Source organism: Ornithorhynchus anatinus, chromosome 9 (assembly GCF_004115215.2).
Source record: "Ornithorhynchus anatinus isolate Pmale09 chromosome 9, mOrnAna1.pri.v4, whole genome shotgun sequence".
NCBI lineage: Eukaryota > Metazoa > Chordata > Mammalia > Monotremata > Ornithorhynchidae > Ornithorhynchus > Ornithorhynchus anatinus.
The window spans coordinates 14,478,241-14,492,476 of NC_041736.1; the positions used below are offsets into that span (position 1 = coordinate 14,478,241).

Genomic DNA, 14,236 nt, shown 5'->3' on the forward strand with positions numbered 1-14,236 from the left:
GCTTCTTCTCGTATACCTCCTCTCGTCTTTTGAAATATGTTCAGTTGTAAACTTCAGATCTAGGCTATCAACTAAGAGAATATTAGAATTGGGGATCAGCATCTTTTAAGCATAGATTTAAGCCAGACCTTCATCTCTGGGCAAACAGACAATTCAACTAATGAACGTCCGCAAACACTTTGTGGGGCTAGAATGACTCAAGTGTTAGGTCTGACTTCCTTATCATGAAAGCAGAGGTCTCCATTGCACTCTGCAGGGGGTTCAGTATGTTCTGTGTTTTGCAACTTTGGAGGTAAATCTGCCTTCACCTTCGAGCAGATTTTTCCATAGTCAATCGAGGTAAGAAAGCCTCTCTTTTTACTAGGGCTCAAGTGATGCAGTATCACTCAGGTGCTCAAATAATGAAGCTAGTTTGGTTTGGTAAACTGAAAAGGTGCTAAGAAAAGTGCTCAGAGTCAGTAAAAGACTGAAGAACTTTTTGTTTCAGTGATTGGGGCTTCAAGCCTCATGTTCAAAGAACTCTTCCTGAACCTATGAGAATCTATTTTCCCGAAATGGCAACCCATTACTTATAAAGCTACCACATTGGAAATCTTTGAGAAGTAAATCACTATCCCATTGAATTATTGGTTTCAGAAAAATACAAAAAGGAGAAAAAAATGCATAAAACATGAGCGGATGGATGGAACTTGAACCCACAATAACATCTGATCTTTGACAAAGACAAAATTTGTGATTGATTTGTGATTTGTTAGGAATGAACACATTTGGTGAGAATTTAAAAATTTTAAAACTTTGAAGATTTAGTGCTGACTGTGTGATCTAAATCTACTGATACAGTGTCTTGCCCCAAATCAGAATTTTTACCTTATTAGCTTGGCTTAGAACTGCGTGATATAACTTGCACTTAGGTTAGACAGAGTGTAATTCACTTCTTTCCTAATTTGGTTCTAAATCAATTTCCTCTGGGCAAGGCAATGACTTCCTTATACTTTACCCAGGATCAAACAGAGGGACTAGTTGATGGAAGCAAAATTGAATACTTCAGCTGGGGAAAAGAGTCATATTTTAAGTTAAGGAACCCACCTGACCCCTTTAGTCAGATAAAGTTACTATTATTTCTTTGGACTTTTTTTCAGGTCAGACTTGTTTTTAGCAGAACAATATAGGAATTCCATTTTCACAGTTGAAAATCTGAATGTGAAATGATGCTTCTGTTTGCATATTTTTTAGGGGGCAGTGGGAGTCTGGGGGCTTAATATATAAAAAGGGACTAGCCCCAAGGCATATTATACTGGGATCCTCCCATGTGTGAAGCAGGAATAAGACCATTTTAAGGCTCCATTCAAAGTGCCATCCTTCATACCGAGGGAATTAGGAGACCGTAGCACAGATGAACTTTCTTTTTATATTTGTTGGCTAACTCTGTTGTATTGTACTCTCCCAAGCAGTGCAGTGCTCTGCACATACCAAGTGCTCAATAAATACCATTGATTGATATTTCTTTTGGACCAACATTCTTAACCAATCACTACACCTCATTTTTGTTACTCCACCAGTCTCCTGACAAAGTCCAAAGACAGTACCGCTGTCTTTTTACCATTGGATCGTTGACCCCAGTTGAGATATGTTGGAAATGGAACTCTCAGGCTCCCATGTGCCTTAGGGGCAGACAAACCCAAGGACACAGAGACATTCAGGTAGCTTAAACCAGAGTTGTCATGAGGTTTTGCGGAGATAGGTCCTCAGGTCTGTTGTCCTCATCTGTCCCCCAGAGCCCAAGTCACCTCATTCCCCAGCTAAACCTTGACTCCTCTGGGCACAGAGCAATGTACCCACACTGGGAGGTGAGAAACAAGACTTAATTGACCAGATTTGGGGGAGCCCAAGGTGGGTTGAAGGGGTGGGACCTCAAAGCGTGAGGTCAGAGGAAGAGTGGTAAAGGTAAAGAGATGAACCAAATGTGAAAAGGAAAAAGAGGTCTTTATTCTCTTCTGTCACTCATCACTGACCTCTTTCTCCTCAGCCATTAGCCTCCAGCCTCCACTGCTGATCTACACTGGCCACTGCTGCCATTCCCCTTTTCCATTTTTCTAGTGGCATGCTGTTTCTTACTGACACCCAACTGCTGCCGTTGTGCTCAAGCATTAGAGAGTGGTTGGGGGTGGTAGGAGATGCCAGTTGCATAGCCACACTGCTGCACTGAAACAGCCCTCCAGAATGGGAATAGAAATTTCCAAAGTGAGCAGAAATGCATCATCTGACCATGCTGGAAACTCCCGTGCACATTCCCGAGAGCCTGGTCGATCATGGCGGTGATGGAAGCCGCTGTGGTGGTAGCTATTGCCGCCAATGCAGAAGAGGAGAACTCTTCCTCCTTGTCATCTTTAGTGGTGGCAACATTAACCATTCTCCTTGACTTCTTTAATTGAGGGATCCAACTTTGCCATTCCTGCCAAAATATCGATCCTTGATGGCTTGGGCCTATTGAGACTTTTTTTAATGGTATTTGTTAAGCGCTTACTATGTGCCAGTCACCAAGCTAATCAGGCCAGACACAATCCCTGTTCCACGTGGGGCTCACAGTCTTAATCCCCATTTAACTAATAAGGTAACTGAGGCACAGAGAAGTTAAGTGACTTGCCCAAGATCACACAGCAGACAAGTGGGAGAGCTGGGATTAGAACCCAGGTCCTTCTGACTCCTAGGTCTGTGCTCTAACCACTAGTCCAGACTGCTTCTCAGCAGACATGAGACAGAACCCCCAAAAATGTTTCAGTTCACACCGAGGGGAGGTTTTTGGTCACAGTGAACAGAACCCACACATTTATATACGTACACACACACACGCACACAGACCAAGAGTCATTTGCAAAGAGACACTTAAAAGACTCAGAGCTCTATCTCTTCTTAGTTTCTTCCTCCTTTTTCCTAGCCTAATTCTGACTCCCATCTCCGCCTGATAGCTTCCTTTCCCTCCTCCTCGCTTCCTAACTTCAGGCATCTGATTTCTTCCTTCTCCTAACCTTCCTCATGACCCCGCTGTCATCTCTCAGGCATGCTGACATTTTAAATAACCCCATAGGGTTCTGAGCCAGACTCCCCAGCTGCAGGTAGTGAAAGGGTGGAGAAGCTGAGGCTGAAGACCAGATTCAGTGGTCCAGCAATGAGAGCGGAGTCCAGCCTAAGTGAGTCCAGGGGACAGGTCTACAGTTCCACCATAGACCACCCCCGGCCAAAAAAAAAAAGAAGAAGCTGGGTTCTGGCTCCCTAAAGGGAAGGAGGATTGGGTAGAGAAATCTTAGGGGTTAGAATGCAGATTGCCTAACACAGGGCAAGATATGCCATCTCCTGCCAAGTGGCCCCAGGCCTCAGAGATCTGACAGGGGAGTTGTAGAATTCAGGATTGGAAATCTTCCCTGCTGGACAGAGGAAGGACACTTCCATCACAGGCACCACGCCAATCGTAGGTCATTTCAGTAGCTAATGTGGTCACTAGCCCTGTTTAAAAATCAAAATGAGTCCCCTACTATTAATCTGTGCACGCTCTTCCAAAGCGGTTCACCAATTATGGAAAATGTGAAATTAGTAGGAAAAAAATAGGGTTGTAATTACTGCCGCTTACTCTTGAATCTGAATCATTGTTCTCAACATTTCATACGCCAGAGCTGTCATCTGATCAGCTTTGAGGACAAACTGAGGGATGTCTGCTTTAAAGGAGCCGGAAACTGAAACTCCATCCATTTTTGCTCACCGTATATATTTGGGCTCTGCCTTCTTCGGCCTGTACCATGCATGGTGGAATCTGCTTTGAACGTGGAAACTTCCTGGAAGATAGACTCTAATCTGGAGCAAAGCAGATTTGTAACCTCAAAAACTAAAGCAGCAGGCTTACTTGAGTAATGAAACTGATGTTACTTTATTTGCCTGTGGGTGCAAGGGAAAAATAATGATTTAAATTTAGAGAAATTAAGTTATAGTCACATCTCTTAAGCTCATGTCTCTGGTAGAGTGTTAGTGAGGATCAGTGCTCTCACAGGGTAAACGCCCAATAAATACCACTGATCTATCGATCGAAGATGTGTAAAAACATCAATCCGTGGTAAGACCCCTGCAGATGTGAGTGAGACAGAGGAGAATGGGTCCAGGCCATACAAAGGGACAGGTCATTCATCAGTTAATTAATCGTATTTAATAAGTGCTTACTGTGTGCAGGGCACTGTACTAAGAGCTTGGGAGAGTACAATATAACAGAGTTGGTAGTCATGTTCCCTGCCTACAGTGAGGTTACAGTCTGGAAGGGCAAACGAACATTAATATAAAAGAAATCATAGATATGTACATAAGCGTTGTGGGGCTGAGGGAGGGGTGAACAAAGCAAATCCAAGTGTAAGGGTGATGCAGACGGGACGAGGAGAAGAGGAAAAGAGGGCTTAAAGAAAGTCTCTTGGAGGAAATGTGCTTTTAATAAGGTTTTGAAGGTGGGAGAGTGATCGCCTGTCAGACATGAAGAGGGAGGGCATTCCAGGTGACAGGTAGAAAATGGGCAAGAGGGCAGTGGCGAGAAAGATGAGATCGAGGCCCAGTGACCTTAGGCAGACCCTTCTCCTGAGGAGGGTGTCCGGGGCATGGTGGCAGATGGTCCCGGCCAACAATTCTCCCAGTCAGCGAGGCCAACTCTGCTGCGCTCCTCTGCAACACTTCCTCACTGTGGCATCTACTAGGGGAGGGAGCTGCCTCGCTAAATGTCACATGTATGTATCCTTGTAAACCTATTGCTTCCCTTCTCTGCAATTTGTTTTTTGCACTTCCCCACTAGACTGTGAGCTCCTTATGGGTAGAGGTCGTATTTACCAATGTTACTATACTCTCCTGGGCACTCAGTACAGTGCTCTGAGCACAGTAAAGGCTCTGTAAATGCCACTGATTGATTGACAGAATCCTCAGCTCTCCTGCTTCTGAACCATCTACATTAAAGGAGCCTCAGTTTCGATTCAGTAGAAGAGGAATTTGCAACTGATGCTTTTGTTGTTTCTCAGCCCTGCAATGAATAACTCCAGCCTCTGAGCCTTCCCGTCTGGCACAGGAACCTTCTCAATGGCAGCTGTTTGGCCAGAGTGCTCCTTACCCTGATTCCTGCTGCCAGGACCCTGGGAACCACCAGTGGTATTTCAGATCGACGGGGTTTTAGGGGAGGAGACTGAAGACTGGGAAAGTCCAAAATCCTGACAGCATTTCCAGGGTGGCTCTGGAGAGGGACTAGTGGGCTCTGACTCCTGAACGCCTTCCTGCAAATGTTTGGCACCAAATTTGGGTTAGGAAAAGCAATTTTCAGTGAAGGAATTCCCTGTTAGAATCCACAGGCTCGGTGAACCAAGGACAGCCTGGCCTAGTGGAGAGAGCATGAGCCTGGAAGTCGGAGGACCTGGGTTCTATTCTTGGATTCTCTAGTTGTCTGCTGTATGACCTGGGGTGAGTCACTTAGCTTCTCTGAGCCTCGGTTCCTGCATCGGCAAAATTGGGATTAAGACGGTGAGCCTCGCGGTGGGATATGGATGGTGTCCAACCTGATGAGCTTGTGTCTACCCCAGCTCTCAGTACAGCACCCGGCACATAGTAAGTGCTTAACAAATACCATTTACAAAAGAAAAAAAAAATCCCAGCTCTGCCCTGCCCGCCCAACTGTCTCCCTTAGGAAATGAGTCCAGCCTGAACGAATCGATTGCTCTCAGAGGAGGAAGGTGGAAGCTTGTTATATCCGCTTGTTGGTATTTGTTAAGCGCTTACTATGTGCCGAGCACTGTTCTAAGCGCTGGGGTAGACACAGGGGAATCAGGTTGTCCCACATGGGGCTCACAGTCTTCATCCCCATTTTACAGATGAGGGAACTGAGGCACCGAGAAGTTAAGTGACTTGCCCAAAGTCACACAGCTGATTAGTGGCTGAGCCAGGATTCGAACCCATGACCTCTGACTCCAAAGCCCGTGCTCTTTCCACTGAGCCACGCTGCTTCTCGAAGGTGTGTGGTTAAGGGGATGTCCTCCTTCCCATGAATGTTTTTAAACATATCAAGTATGTTTCAACTAGAGGAACTGAAGAGTGAAAGATGGCAGGAACTGACACTCTGAGAAGTAACCCACCTGTTAACTTTGTGGGCGTAACACAAAGCTGTTGGTGTGCTTTTAAGACGAATGGAAGAGAAAACCTCTCTTGTTTTGGGGTTTTTAATGAGTAATTTGCGGAGCACGAGCAACAGTTATCATATAAATAACTTCAAGTTGTAAAGTTCTTTCTGGCCTGGATCTTTTTCCATTTTGAATAAGGGCAGAAGGGTTTTTTTAGAAGATCTCAGTACTGTAGTGCAGACATCATTCAGAGACATTAGACGTCATCTTTTTTTCCTGCACTTCAGAGAGTTCTGATGGTTGAGGAGGAACTCTGCTTATCTGATTTGAACGGGAGTAGGGGATTTTTCCTACTGAAACAAGGTTTTAAATATAAGGTGAGTTATTAAAGTAATGGATGATTGTGGTGGAGCATAACTTGGCCCTGCACAATTGCAGCCTTCTTGTGTGGGAGCTTCTGGTTTATTTTCATTTTATATCTTGCAAAATAGCATATTTTTCAGAATTATTTATCTAAACTGTTCTATATTTAGAAAAGGTATGTGACCTCTTAGGAAGCTTCTGATAGACTGAGAAATGAAATCTTTGTGGGAAACTGTTCTTTGGGGACATACTACGCAAGAGCATTATTCCAAGTTTTTAAAAGCCAGGCATTTGTGTAAAATGTAATTGTGTGGGTCCAGGGTAAAGAGCTTTTACAAAAAGCTTTCTTGCTTTTTGTTTCTCGATTGTCATCTAAAAAATGAAATTGGAACTCTTACTTCAAATTACAGTGTCAATGAGTATTAGGCATAAGACAACTGAACTATTTAAACAGCCACATTTCTAAAGGTAATTTAAAATTTAAGACCTTCCCATTATGTTAGTGTCCTTGAGCTGCATTTTAAATTAAATATTTAGCTTTTCATTTTGGCATGTATAGTCAGCAGCGATGTTTAGAATAATCAATCAGTGGTATTTATTGACTGCTTACCCTGTGCAGAACACTGTTCTAAGTATTTATGAGAATATATTATAAGAGTTTGAAGACAATAATAGCATTATGGGATTAGAAGCATTGTTGCCTAGTGAAAAGAGCATGGAACTGGGAGTCAGAGGACTTGGGTTCTAATCCTGGCTCTACCACTCATCTGCTGTGTGATCTTGGGCAAGTCATTTAACTTCTCTGTGCCTGAGTTACCTCATCTGTAAAATGGCAATTAGGACTGTGAGGCCCATGTGGGACAGGGATTGGTCCAACCTGATAATGTACAAATAATAAGCACTTATCAATACCATTATTATTATTATTTTGTTCCTACATAGAACTTTCCTTATGCTTTGCTGTCATAAATCATATAACCAAGGTATCTTTGTGCAATCTGTGGGGGCTAGTTGACTTTCTGTGCCCAAATTATTTTTGAGTTATTCAGAGCCTATGGACTAGGAAAAAAGGAAACTGAAGCCAAGAGAGAAGTTAGCTGACTTGTCTCAGATTCCCAGTCCTCCCTATAATGCTCCACAGTCATCTTCTCTTTGGATGAGTCCTTAGAAGACATACTTATCACTGATAAAATTGTACTGTAGGAACATTCTGATTTGGGTGTACTAACCTGAAGAAAAATAGCAAGGTGCTTGGGAAGCACAGGCAATGTTGTTAAATACCTCAGTCTGGTTTTGAGACCAATTATCATAAATTTGCTTCCTGTTTGGAAAGCGCTGCCATTTTATTTAAAAACCTGACACATATTTGTATGTTTGCATTTGTTTTTAGTTGCTGTTGGCGCTAATAAGTCTGGAATTGGCATCTCAGGAGACGGCACTAACGGGAGTGAGAGTTTGCCATTGGATCTCCAGGAAGCTGTCTCGCTGAAGGAAAGGATGGCCAGGTACCAAGCAGCTGTTTCCAAGAGAGACTGTGGCAGTTTCTCTGCTAATGTAAGATACTCCTTTCCATTTAAGAACAGAATGGAACTTTCCCTTTTCCTCCTTCACAATTTCTACTTAATCTATCCTCTTGGGCACAAGCAGTACTAGTGCTTTGCCAGCGCTTAGTTGGAAGGGTTAAAATTCCTTTAAAACATTCATCCATTCATTCAATCGTATTTATTGAGCGCTTACTAGGTGCAGAGCACTGTACTAAGCACTTGGAATGTACAGTTCGGCAACAGATAGAGGCTATCCCTGCCAAACAACGGGTTCACAGTCTGAACGGGAAAGACAGACAACAAAACCGAACAAAACAAAACAAGTAATCTGGCATCAATATCATCAAGATAAATAGACTCTTAGATATATACACATCATTAACAAAATAAATAGACAAATAAATAATATATACAAATACACACAAGTGCTGTGGGGAGGAGAAGGGGGAAGAGCAGAGGGCGGGAGAAGGGGGAATGGGGAGGAGAGGCTAAACTGCATCTTTATTACTATTTTGCCTTGTTCATTGTTGTTCTCTGGCAGGAGAAGTTCTTTTTCTTTTCTTTCTTTTCTTCGTGCAGTAAATCCATTACGAGTAGCTTAATCAACAGAGAAATGAGAAAGATTAGCAATGTGGTCACTCAGCAAAACCAATTATGATTATAAGAAAATACAGGATTCCAAACCACCATCAATTTTTATAGCCAGCAGATAATAAAATCACTTTCAAAAGAATATGTTTGATTCCATATGTTATGCCTGCTCGGTATATGGGTTTTGAAATGAGTATTGTATTAGTAATAACAAAATAGATGTGTTTTTTATTTCATTAAAATTAAGGATTAAGGAATGATTGCTTCTGTAATTATAATTCTGTAATTTTAGAAGCGTTCATTCCACAAATATCCCTATTTCTTTAATGTGGAATTGTCTGTGGGTCAATATTTGGAACTTGGTGATTTTTGAAAATTTAATGGTAACTCAATATTCTTTTAACTAATCATTAACAGTTGTCACTGAACATGGCATCACCTCTCTTTCCTGCCCCTTAAAGGAAGTTTAACTGTGGGATCCTTGATGAGTGGATGAATCCATCTGAGTCCTACTGACTACAACCATTCAAATAGATTGGATCCAGTATGGATTCCTTCCTTTAATTAGGGCTGCTTAAACAGAACCCCCTGCTGGTGATTGCAGACCTTTGAGAAAGCTAAAAGGAGCTAACCCTAGTAAGATTTGAAAATTCCTGTGGGGCCTTTAAATGAAAATTATAATTTAAGGCAAAATGTAGTAGTAATTAACATTTTGTTTAGTAGACAGACTATACTACAGGTGCCTATGGCTAGAATGGTCCTATTTGGGAAGAGTTGAAATGAGTAGACGTGAGACAGTCAATCAATGGATGATATTTATTGAGTGCTTACTCTGTGCAGAGCACTCTGTAAGCACTTGAGAAAATAATAATAATAATGATGGCATTTGTTAAGCGCTTACTATGTGCAAAGCACTGTTCTAAGCACTGGGCGGGGGAATACAAGGTCATCAGGTTGCCCCAAGTGGGGCTCGCAGTCTTAATTCCCATTTTCCAGATGAGGGAACTGAGGCACAGAGAAGTTAAGTGACTTGTTCAAAGTCACACAGCTGACAAGTGGCAGAGCAAGATTAGAACCCATGACCTCTGACTCCTATGCCTGTGCGCTTTCCACTGAGCCACGCTGCTTCATCCAACAAGACAAGAGGGTTGATAGACACATTCCACGCTCCAGAACTGATAGAGGGAATCAGAGGTCGTGGGTTCTAATCCCGGCCCCGCTACGTAGCAGTGTGTGACTTTGGGCAAGTCGCTTTACTTCTCTGCACCTTAGTTTCCTCATCTGTAAAATGGAGATTAAGTCTGTGAGCCTCACGTGGGACAACCTGATTACCTTGTATCTACTCCAGCACTTAAAAAATTACAATTATCATTATTATTAATAGGAAGAATGTATTTCCGGAAATATTTTACTTATACTTCTCACCCTTGATCAGGTCTTGTAAACCCCTTAGCTTGCTTAAATTGGGTCACTGTAACGCTAACTCAAACTACAATAACCATGTAATCTTTACTGCAAGTGCTCCTCTGTGACCAGTGGCTAAACTCATTTGTTCCAAATTTGGATGTAGCTCATCATTTCCAAATCACCCAGATCTGGGCACACTGGCTACTCTCAAGGAACCTGAATCCTTTGACCGCGTTTGTTCATGATGTCCAGATGTCAAAATTTATCTCATGGAGAATCAACTAAATATTTCAAGCCCTGTTTTGTCCACTCATCAAAATTTTAATCCAAGAGAAAACTTAATAAAGAGACTTTTGATGTTCTATGTAACATCTGTACATTCTCTCTTTTCAGAGCCCAGTCCATCAATGGTAATAATAATAACTGTGAGATTTGTCAGTGCTCACTTTGTGCCAAGGACTGTGCTAGCACTGGAATAGATACCATTTATAGTCCAATCAGATATAATCCCTTCCCCACATGGGGCTCAAAGACTAAGGGTTAAGGGGTAACCAATTCATCAAAAACTGATCATCCATTGCTCAAAAAAATGTGACAGAATGTTCGAGAGTCATGTGTTCCTCATCTCTAGACTGTAAGCTCAGTTTAGTCAGGGAACACGTCTACTAACTCTGTTATATTGTTCTCTCTCAAGGGCTTAGTAAAGCACACAGTAAGCAGTCAATAAATGCAATTGATAGAGTTGACTGGTTTTCATTTCCTTTTCCTTTTTTCTTCCCCCATAGGCAACAGAGGAATCAGAGACCTGCACAGTTCCTGGTGGCTTAGCCAGTGTCAAGAAACAATTTGAGAAAGAGGAAATAACTGCTTCCCAGAACACTTTTTCTCAGTACCAGTACCAACACAAATCTGATCAGGTAATAATAAATGTAGGCAGTGAAATCTGATAACTATTTGTGGGTTGAAATGCTTTCATTTTCCCTCTTTATCCATTACAGGTTTGCTAAAGCAGATTCAATTTCTCTTCATTTATTATATTAGAAAAATATTTTTTACTTCTGCTTTTGATGGGTTAATTTGAGTTGATTTTAGGAGTTCATTAACAGTGGCTATGACACTGTATTCTGAGCTAAATCAAATAACCATCCATTAAAAAGAAGACTTACTCTGGTTACTCTGTTTCCATAGAACCATAGCAATGTATTTTTCCTCCCATTGTAGCCATCATCTTTAAAACTTAACATTAGAATACAGGTCTAAACCCACTGAAATATTATCAGAAAAGAAAGTGCTCAGGCAAAGGTTCATTCATATTAAGTCAAGGTTTCGGGATTGTGATTCATCATAAGGCATCTTCCAGTAGTTTGTATATCTTATTTGAAGCAATGTTAAGCCATTCTGTTTAAAAGGGAGTTGCTGCTTTTCTTTGTGTTAAATTAAATCAGATTCTATGAACAGATCAAAAATTGCATGGCAGAATGCAGATGCACCATTAAAACGCATAATGCAGTTTCCAAATGTTGATTTAGATAAAAGATTTGCATTTCATTACTTCATTATCATATATCATGAAGAATTGTTGCAGGAGATAATGATATTGGAATTTGTTAAGGTTTGCATAATACAACTCATCACACAATCTAAAGTCAATGCTGAAAAATAGTAATTGCAGAGTAAACAGCTGCACTTAGACTAATACTTTTTGTCTGGAAAACAGTCACATAAAATGTCTGAAACTTGGTTGTCATGAAATAAGCGTCATTTTAAAGGTGGGAACATGCTCTCTGTTAAATTAAGGACATTCTATTATATGTTGTAGTGTGCTCTCATTCTTTCGGTTACATTGGAATTCAATAGCGTCAAGTAAAAATTCTAATTTTTTTACCTTTGGATATGCAGGTGTAATACCTACTGAATTACACCAAAATATGTTGAACATAAAGGCAAAATGCAAATATAAATATGTGTGCAGCTGTTTCCTTTGTATACAGTGCTGACACCAGTAATGTTGAAATCCTGTCAACCTACCTAGTTTTACGGGAAAATACATATGACATATTCCATTCCGCACTGTGCTCACTTAAGATTGTACTTTGCAACACTGATGCGATTGTCTTGTGCAGACCCTATCACTGTTTTAAAATTTCCATCTTGATTTTCCACATCTTTCCCGAAGACATACAAGGTTGTTCTGTCTGCTGTAGTCGTTTCCTAGTAGTCCACTACTTAAGCAGCGTGACTCAGTGGAAAGAGCATGGGCTTGGGAGTCAGAGGTATTGGATTCAAATCCAGGCTCTGCCGCTTGTCAGCTGTGTGCCTTTGGGCAAATCCCTTAACTTCTCTGTGCCTCAGTTCCCTCCTCTGTAAAATGGGGATTAAGACTGTGAGCCCCACGTGGGACAACCTGATTACCTTGTATCCTCCCCAGCGCTTAGAGCAGTATTCTTTGCACATAGTAAGCGCTTAACAAATGCCATCTCTATTATTATTATACCACCCTCGAAACCAGTTTTACAGATCTTCTAGACTATAAACTCATTATGGGCAGGGAATGTGTCTGCTAGTTCTATTATATTGTATTCTCCCAAGCGCTTAGTACAGTGAACTTCACATAGTAAGTGCTCAATAAATACCATTAATTGATGGATTGATTGAGGAAATGGGGGCCCAGAGAGGCTAAGTGACTTGCCCAAGATCACACAGTAGGTCAGGAGCAGAGCTGGGACTTGAACTCAGGTCTTCTGCTCTCAAATCTAGTCATATACACTTTCCACAAGGACACACTTCCTGCCTGGAACAGACTTGAGAAGCAGCATGACCTAGTGGATAGAAGACAAGCCTGGGAGTCAGAAGGACCTGGATTCTATTCCTAGTTCTGCCACCTGTCTGCTGTATGACCTCCGGCAAGTCACTTAACTTTTTTGTGCCTCAGTTACCTCATCTGTAACATGAATGAGGATTAATACTGTGAGGCCTATATGGGACAGGGATTGTGTCCAACCTGATTATCTTATATCTATCCCAGTGTTTAATATAGAGTCTGGCACATAGAAAGTGCTTAACAAATACCATAATTATCATTATTATTATTATATTTATTCTACCTTTCCTGCTTCTGAGTGCTTTATTTCAGTTCATCACACAGCCTCTTTTCGAATATCCTTACCTAGTCTCACTAATTACACCTACTGAGGCAGCAAGAAGCTAGGCTTCATAGGGTGCACGGGTACCAAATACATTCCTTGATTGATCCTCCCTTCAGAACAATGGATGAGTGTAAATCCTGTGACTTCTGGGCCACACCCATGAGAGAAAGAACAGTAATAACAATAATAATTGTGGTATTTTTCAAGTGCTTACTATGTGCCAGGCACTGTACTAAGCGCTAAGGTGAGCAAATCGGGTTGGACACAGTCCCTGTCCTACATAAGGCTCACAGTCTTAATCCCCATTTTGCAGAAGAGGGAATTGAGGCACAGAGAAGTGAAGTGACTTGCCCAAGGCCACACAGCAGACAAGTGGCAGAGCTGGCATAAGAACCCATGACCTTCTGACTGTAGGCCTGTGCTTTATCCACCACGCCATGACTTGTGTCATGCCACTGGCATTCTCTTGTCCCTGCCAGTTGTATTCTCACTGGGGCAAAGAGTTCAATGAGGTCATGGGTCAGCAAAGTGCAATTCCTTCCCCACGTTAGCCAGCAACAGCCTGAACTTGCCCCGTAAGCCAGGATCCTGTTTCCCAGAGCTGTGCTGTTTCCGCTAGACTATGCTCAATACCGAGATTTCTCAGCGACCTTAGATATGACCTCCATTTTATCCTCCCCCACACCCAAGGCATTGTTAATGCTGTTCTGTGACATCATGCTTTATGGCGATGGAATGCAGGCAAAGTATTCGGTAATGAAAACATTTGGAGATTTCTTCCCTATCTGAACTAGCTTTTCATAAGGATTATAATGATGATAATAATAATGATGGTATTTGTTAAGCTCTTACTTGATTGTCTCTTCTGTTGCTGAAAAATTTCAATGTGACTTTTTTGCCAAGTTTACTTATGCCTGCCTGGACATTTAATACTTTCAATTCCTTTAATAAGTAATTTATTCATGATATCGGAAAAGGGAAACATTTATTTTGTTGACATATAGTAATTAATATTAATTTCTAAGTCAGATTTAATTAGAGCTAAAAGCAAGAACATTTT

General features: G+C 41.5%; 1 protein-coding gene across 2 annotated transcripts in view; it reads left to right on the plus strand.

The window, feature by feature from the left end:
* XIRP2 (xin actin binding repeat containing 2) overlaps positions 1–14,236 on the plus strand; it is a 178,802-nt gene that overhangs the window by 130,284 nt on the left and 34,282 nt on the right. For both annotated transcript variants that reach the window (XM_029072564.1, XM_029072562.1), the window contains exons 4-5: positions 7,879–8,042; positions 10,816–10,947. In XM_029072564.1, coding sequence (XP_028928397.1) covers positions 7,879–8,042; positions 10,816–10,947 — 296 coding nt within the window. The remainder of the gene's footprint in view (positions 1–7,878; positions 8,043–10,815; positions 10,948–14,236) is intronic.